General features: G+C 35.4%; 1 protein-coding gene across 5 annotated transcripts in view; it reads right to left on the minus strand.

Annotated features, from left to right (window-relative positions):
- GABPB1 (GA binding protein transcription factor, beta subunit 1) overlaps window positions 1-8,435 on the minus strand; it is a 69,182-nt gene that overhangs the window by 24,019 nt on the left and 36,728 nt on the right. For 4 of the 5 annotated variants that reach the window (XM_008566912.1, XM_008566909.1, XM_008566913.1 and 1 more), the window contains exon 2: window positions 4,323-4,430. In XM_008566912.1, coding sequence (XP_008565134.1) covers window positions 4,323-4,430 — 108 coding nt within the window. Of the gene's footprint in view, window positions 1-4,322; window positions 4,433-8,435 lie in introns of those variants that run through there. The other variant, XM_008566910.1, reaches the window with a different exon arrangement.

Here is an 8,435-nt window from a genome sequence, read left to right on the forward strand (position 1 = left end):
AGAGGTGGGATTGGTAGATCATATGGTAGTTCTAGTTATAATTTTTTTTTTTTTGTCTTTTGTCTTTTTCCGTGTCCAGCAACGGATCACAACCCTCAGTGTTGCCCCCGTACCGGACCGGGGACCGGCAACGGGATTGCAACCCTCGTCGTTGCTCCCGTGCCTCGCTCAGCCAGTGAGCGGGAACCGGTCTGTATGTGGGATCCGAACCCTCGGGCAGGAGCGCCGCCACGCTTCCCAAGCGGCGCACTATCCAGTGCGCCACCGGGCCGGCCTCTCAAAACTGTTTTGTAGGACTTAAAAAATAAAGTGAAATACTTCAGTGATCTTTTTAAAGGGGGTTCATATGGTCATTTTTCAAAGGAGAAATCTAAGGTACACTTGCTAAAAGTGAGTCAGGACAGAACCAAAACAGAGCCCAGTTTTCCTGAAATTGGTTCCATGGTGGTCTAGCCATTAAGTTGATATCCACCATATACAGGGGAAGTACTAAAATGTGAGTGGAGGAAAAGCCTTACCAGAGGCATAACTTTAAATAGGTGAAACTTAGAATTAATTTATACTAATATTACATGCGTTTAGAGGCACAGAACATCCCTACAACTAATTACCAAGTCACTGATGTTCCAAAGAACAAAGATATTTTACTACAACAGTAAATTTCCGAAGACTACTACCGTAATAATAGCAACTAAAGTTTTTAAACTGCTTTTCATGGAATGCACTATTTTAAGACTTTTATACAAATTACTGTCCTCATTTGGCAGTAAAAGAACCAAAGGCACAAAAAGGTTACTAATTTGCCTTAAGTCACACAACAGGTAAGAGTTATAATACAAAGCTAGGCATGTGCTCTTATTATGAAATGGAAATCATTTGCTTTGGGAATAATTATTTTATTACTACTGAAAGCCTTATTTTTTTTTTCCTTTTTGTCTTTTTTCGTGATCGGCAACGGATCGCAACCCTCAGTGTTGCGCCCGTACCGGACCGGGACCGGCAACGGGGTCGCAACCCTCGGTGTTGCTCCCACACCTTGCTCAGCCAGTGAGCGGCCGGTCTGTATGTGGGATCCGAACCCTCGGCGGGAGCGCCGCCATGCTTCCCAAGCGGTGCACTGTAGCAGTGCGCCACCGGGCCGGCCCTGAAAGCCTTATTTTTTTTAAGGAAAGGTCATTCTAGCATACTGAAGAAGATTCTTGAACAATCCTTTCTTCCTCCATGCTTTGTCATTTTTTTCTATAGCTGGCCCTTTCTACACTCTTAAATTCTAATATTTAATGAAAGTATCTCAATAGCCTATTTAGCAACCCTGAGTTTTGCTCAGTGTGAGATTAGGGTCTACTTTGTATTTTTTTCTTAGTATTTTACATTTTTGGTTGCTGATGCAAAATATATATACATATGTATATGTAGCTTAAAGAAAAATAAATATAATATTGTCTGTATCTAAAATATTCTCACTTACTACTCCCTAATCACACACTCCTCCCTCAGGCCCAAGGCAACTACTATTCTGAATTTTGTGACAAACATTTCTTTTCTTTATACCACATATGCATCCCTAAAATAACATGCTTTGGTTTTGCCTATGTTTAACTTTATTTAAATAGAATCATACTTCATGTAATTCTCTGTGACTTGCCTTCTTTTATGTAACACTATGTTCATGAGATTCAACCATGTCAATGAATATAAGTGTAGTTCACTATTTTTCTCTACAACATTCCATCAAATGAATTAACTACAATTAATTTAACCAATCTATTGATAAACATTTGGGTGGTTTCCTATTTTTTGTTACTATGAATAATGCTGCCGCTAAATATAATCTTGTATGTATCTCAGGCTCATGAACAAGAGTTTTCTAGGAAACATTCTTAGAAGTTCATACATGTGCATACATTATAGGGTATACACATGTTCAAAATTACTAGGTACTGCCAAACTGTCCTCCAAAATAATTAAACCAATTCACACTTCCATAAAAAGTATTTGAGAGTTCTTACTTCACCATTTCCTCATCAGGCTTGGTACTGCTAGACTTTTCTTGCTAATCTGATAGACATGCAACAGTATTTCATGATTTTACTTTGCATTTGCCCAATTATTAATGTAGTCAAGCATCTTTTCATGTTTATTGATCATTTAAACTTTCTTTTTGGTAAACCACCATATCAAGACTTTTCTCCAGTCTTCTATTGCCTTGTCTGTCTTTTTATTACCGATCTACAGGAATTCCTTACGTACTATGGATACTAATCTTTCTTAAGATCTTTTTGTCTCAATGTACTATAGCACCACTACGATGCATTTAGATATGGATTTTCTTTTTATTGATCCTGCTGGAGATTTATTGGGCTACTTGTATCTTTAGCCAGTTCTGGAAAATTCTCAGCAATTATCTCTTCAAATTATTTCATCCCCATTCTCACTCTAGTTCTTGTGGATATGATTAGATATATGTTAGACTTTCTCACACTATCCTTCATGACTCTCTATGTCTCTCCTATATTTTCTACCTACTTTAGCTGTAGTGCACTCTGGATCATTTTTTTCATATCTTTATATTTCAGTTTACTAATTTTCTCTTCAGTTGTTCTAATCTGTTACTAAAATTTTCTCTAAAGTCCTTGTTGTCCTGCTTCTGTTGTCAGTTTTTTCAGCAGGTTATTGTACAAGTTGCCTTGTGCTTGTGTGTTTAGTCATTTATGACTACTCATTTTCCTTAAAATTCTAAAGCCTGAGAGGAAGGTAGGTTCCTCCAGAGGATATGCATTTGCTTCTGCCAGGAACTTGAGGTAATCCCTAGTCCAAAGGTCATTTCAAATTTATTTCTCAGTTTATAGTTTTTCAGAATACACAGGTATTTATGAGTTCAGGCTGCAAATGTGCATGGGATAGCTCAAGGTTCCATATTCTCATCAACAAATTTTTCCTCTACCTATTCAGTGCCTTCGTTCAAGTCAGGTCATTTTCTTTGCAGTATTCTAGCAACAATGGCAGGGGCAGGAGCAGGTAGGAGGAGGGAGGGGTATTTCTGGTTTACCCTTACACTGAAGGTACAACTCCTTAGGATTCCAGAATTACAGGGAGGGGATCTCCTATCAGACTTCTTTCTCTTCCTGAGCAGTCCCACATCTCTGCCTTAAGTACTTCAAGCCAGTGAGGTGGGAAAGACAACAGGAAAATCTGAGTTCAGCAAATATTCTTAGGGTAAAATTTCTCTGGGTTCCAGCCTTCACTTAGTTTTTCAGGTTGATAATCCCTTACTTTCTAACTCAGCAGTAAACTTAAGATTTTCTTTGAAGTATTTAATCAAAAAGTAAGTCTTTGTCTTTTAAAGATAAATGTTGAAATAGTTATGAATGAAATGACACGGTTTCTGGAATTTGCTTTAAAATCATATAGAGCAACTAGTTTAAGAGTTTGGATCCCCGTACCAGCCAGCTGCCAAAACATAGAAAATAAATAAAAAATAAAATAAAATGAGAGAGAGCAAAAGAAGTGGTTGGAGTAACAAAGGAAACAATATTCACCACAATCTGATAATTTTTTAATCTGGATGAAGGATATGCAGGAGTTGACATGTGTTTGAAATTTTCCATAATAAAAAAAACTTGTTTTGCTTTGTTTTTCATGAAAAATAAAAAAGAACAGGGACAAGTAATCCAAAAACAAAATTAAAAATCTGGAATTTTCAGTTGTTACCAGTGGGAGGGTTAATCCAGATTCCTATATCTCCATATACCCAAGACCATTCCTTTTGCTTTACCCTTATAATTAAAAAGGTATGTTTTTTATCTTCCCTACAATTGCCTTATATAGTTACCGAAAAGTCATTTTCATTTCTTTCTTCCTCTTTGGTCATGTCTGCAATAGTTTTACAAATATCAATTGAAACACAAACTTTCTCTCTTTTTAAAAAGGAGTAGTTATAATACTAACTCCAATATTTACATCTGTTGCTTTCTGAATTATAAATTCTAACTGTTCTATTTATAAGAACTTAAATTAAATCCCAAGAAGCTACAGTTCATATTCATCCCACATTAGTACAATGCAAAGTTTAAAAGAAAAACTCTTTTGTGAACAGAATATTTGGATAAGATTGTCCAATCAAAAAAAATTACACAAAACATTCTTTTTAAAAAGATGGTTATAATTCTAAAATTGTAAACAAATCTGCAAAAAAATTAATTTTTTTACCACTTAAAAAAACAATACTGACTACATTTTTATCTGGAAAAACTCAAAAATGAGAAGAGGAAGAAAAAGAAGGAAAAAAAAAAAAACAATACAACATTAAAATCATTCTTTACCCAGTCTGTTGTAAAAGGAGCTCCATTTGCCATCAAAATACGAACTTCATCATCTTGACCTGCTCGTGCCGCTTCTAAAAGCTTCTTTCCCAAATCTACCAGGGACATCTAAACAAAACATAGGTGAACCGTACATCAAAATCTCCATTTATATATTACGACATGACTTTTTTCCCCTCTTGTCTTTATTAATAAGTCAATTCTCAATCATCATTTCAAAAGGTTGTGGTATGGTTAACCTAAAACTATGGATCACACAAAAGAAATGTATATTTGGATTTTTGGAATAGATTTTTCTTTCTCACTAAGTTTTTACCTAGAATAAAATTACTTTGAATTCTCCAAATATAGCTGGTAAAAGATAAAAGAGGTAAATAGAGAAAAGCTGGTCTAAAATTTAAAACTGGCAACTAATTATTTTCACTGCAGGAGTTGCAGCAATAAAATTTTTCATAAAAAATAAGGTACAAGATATTGTCCTCTGTAACAGGGGCAAATTAAACGAAATCTATTATAACTCTTTTTTTGCAAAAGTAAACGTGTTCAGAATTTTAAAGTAAGTATTTTCTACTCTTGTGCATGCATTGCACACTTAAGTTCTTCCAGAAAAAGGAACAATTCACATTCCACGAAAATACCAAAAAGAGAGTCAAAAGTACTGGAAATACTACAACAAAGTATGTGTCTGGTTAAGAAACTAGAAAGAATACCTTGTTTCTTAAATTTAAGATATCTGAAAAGGCTAATGTCCCAGGCTAGGGTGTGTTTGGGTTGGAGGGGGGTGTTGGGGGGGTGTCTTCTCGAATAAGACATATTGAAATATGTGTCAGAAAAAGATCATGACAGGAGTGCCTAGGTAAAGAAAGATTTGAGTGCATTAGAGATACTCAAATTCAAGGGATGATAGTTCTGAGGAGAAGAAAGTTTCCAAATCCAGAAAGAATATCTAGCTGGAAGACTACTCAATGATGTTACAATGGGGGTACTTCAAAGAGTTCATGAAAAAATAGAATTGAAAGATAATACAAATCTTACCATGAACTTTTTGAAATACCCTCGTTTAATATCCTAAGGAAAGGCAAACAGGTAAAATTTTAGGCCTGTGGGGAAGGGAACGTATAAAATCCCTGAGATTTATACAAGAAAAAATGTGCCTGGGATATTAATTTGTCTCAAAAAGTGTATACTCTTTAAGGGTTAGGTAAGTAGTCAAGGGGAAATAAGTAATGAGATGAAGGACAGGTTTATTAGTGTATCTCAATTTTGTGTGAGCAGCCATTACTCAAGAAGGAAGACAGAAAAGTGTGTGAGTAAGAAGAAAGTTGGCAGATGGAGCTTGGAAAGTTTATTTCTGTGAGGAAGGAATAAAATGTATTACTTAATTAGTAAGGGATGTTAAGAAATCTAAAAGGGATAATTATAAGAAAAGATGTCCCTGAAAGTACACAGAATTATGCTTAAATTACTCTATCTTTTAGTAGATTCTGTAAGATGGGAACAACCAAGTATAGAAGGAATAACCAGGAACAGACATTAACCATAGGAAGTTTGCACAATAATTAGGTGAGATGTACAGGCATTTGTCACATGTCAGGAAAGAATTCTTACAGTCGTTCAATATGTAAGGATAAAAATAATTCATATTATATCCTATGACAAAGCATAAGAAAAACAACCGCAGGCACTTGTGGGATTTATGTGCTTTTTTATGACAATTGCAACATTTTCACTCTTAAATTTTTGATTTCCTTTCCTTTTTTCTCCCATTTTCTCATACCTTGATGGAGTCAATGAAACCCAAGATACTCCTTAATCCTGGTAAAGGCACTAAGATCTAAAGAGATTACTGATCTCTAATGAAGGATTTTTCCCAGAGAATATGTCGAGCCTAGATAGTAAAAATTAAGATCATATTCAACAGGCAAAGAACTTATCTATGAAAGGCAGGATAAGGCAAAAAGAAAATGACCTCTATCCTACAGGAGTACAGTGAAATATAAACTGCCCATACTAACAAATACAATGTCTATACTCTGGATGACCAACATCTAATATAAATCTGGCTTTAACAATAAAATAGATCTTTCCCAAAAATATGCATTTTTAAATACATTTTACACAGGTGATATAAAATTGGTTTGCATTCATTTAGCATACATACTGCCAGGTGGTTTAGGTATCCAGATATCTTTTATCAGGTACCAGTGTAGGTTTCTCCCATTTTCTGAAATTGGGTTATCTGCCTTTTTCTTATTTATTTGTAAACACTCTAATATACACTCTGTATGTGAGTCCTTTGTCAAATATGAGTATTATAAATATCTCCTTCCAGAACCCTGATTCTTGACTCTTCATCCCGTTCTTTCTTTGATATTACATACTATCTTCCAAAGGTAGATAAATTGAGTCATATAAAAATATAAAACTTCTATGTATTAAAAAAAATAATCAAAATAAAATCAAAGACAGCAAAGGAATATGTTCACCACAAAAATGACTGGAAGAAACAATGTTTTAATCACTTAAAAGGTCTGACTCAAAATAAAAAGGGGAAAAAATAAACAGCAAGAACCTAACCCAATCAATAGTCAAAAGACACGACCATACATTTTGCAAAAGAGAAAACAGATAATTCATTCACAAGTATAAAAAATGTTGTGTCACTGATAATCAAATAAGTGTAAGGTAAATAATTTTAAAGTAATTCCTGGGCCACAGCACTCCTAGTATGCCCCACACTGAGACAGGGGTCCGGTGTCGAGAGCCCCCTAGCCAGCCCATCATGTAATGCACATTTCAGGGGAAACTGGTGCTAAACCATTTATTGACAACCTGTTTCTGGGTTGGGGTTTTGTACTTAGCAGAGCAGCTCCCTCACTGTGCTCTATTGAGTCAGCTCTTGGCACAAGGGTTAGTAAAAAAAAACAAAACAAAATAAAAAACAGAACATGAGATTATAAAGAGTTAAAAGAAAAAAATTTTAAAACAGTAAGAAAAAAATTAATCCTTGATGCAGTGAAGGATAACGTGAAATGATAATTTCATATAAATGACATCTTCATATATACTGATTGCAATACAAATGAATTGGCTTTATTTTTTTACACCAATTTGGCAAATTCAACAAAAGTTATAAAAATGTCCAAGCATACTGACCTAATTAATTATCCCAATTCTGTAAATCTATCCCAAAGGAAAAATATAAATATACTAAAACAAACCTAACAATAAAGATTATATATATATTCATATACACATACGTATTATAATCACTTTTATAATGTGAACAATCTAAAGGTAGGAAAATGGCTAAATTGTGGAATCTAACAAAATAAGATGTAGTAACTTAAAATAATGGTCTTGAAGCTATATAATAACATAAAAAATTTGTCACATTAAGTGAAAAGATACAAAACTAATTCTTGAATGTCAAAACATGCACATAAAGAACAAAATATTGAAAAATATTAATAACAGATGGTATGATTATTGGAAATTTTGCTTCCATTTTTACAAAGTTTCTGTAATGTTACTATTTTACCTTCCTAATCTAAAAATATATTTTTGGGGGCCAGCCCATGGCTCACTCGGGAGAGTGCGGTGCTGATAACACCAAGGCCACGGGTTCGGATCCCATATAGGGATGGCTGGTTCGCTCACTGTCTGAGCGTGGTGCTGACAACACCAAGCCGAGGGTTAAGATCCCCTTACCAGTCATCTTTAAAAAAAAAAAAATGTGTTTTTAAAAATGTGTTTGTTTAAAAGGACAAATTACATTGTGACTGTCAACTAAGTAAATAATTACAAAAATTAAGTTATATACTCCTGACTTACTAGATAGGCAGAGTGGAAAAAATAAAGAAAATGCAGGATACTGGGGACTTAAAAATAGTCTTAAAAGTAGTCTGAGGGCCGGCCCGGTGGCGCACTGGATAGTGCGCCGCTTGGGAAGCGCAGCAGCGCTCCCGTCCGAGGGTTCGGATCCCACGTACAGACCGGCTCCCGCTCACTGGCTGAGCGAGGCGCGGGAGCAACGCCGAGGCTTGCGATCCCGTCGCCGGTCCCCGGCCCGGCACGGGGGCCACACTGAGGGCTGCGACCCGCTGCCGGACA

This window comes from Galeopterus variegatus, unplaced genomic scaffold (assembly GCF_000696425.1).
Source record: "Galeopterus variegatus unplaced genomic scaffold, G_variegatus-3.0.2 Scaffold276, whole genome shotgun sequence".
Taxonomy (NCBI): Eukaryota; Metazoa; Chordata; class Mammalia; order Dermoptera; family Cynocephalidae; genus Galeopterus; species Galeopterus variegatus.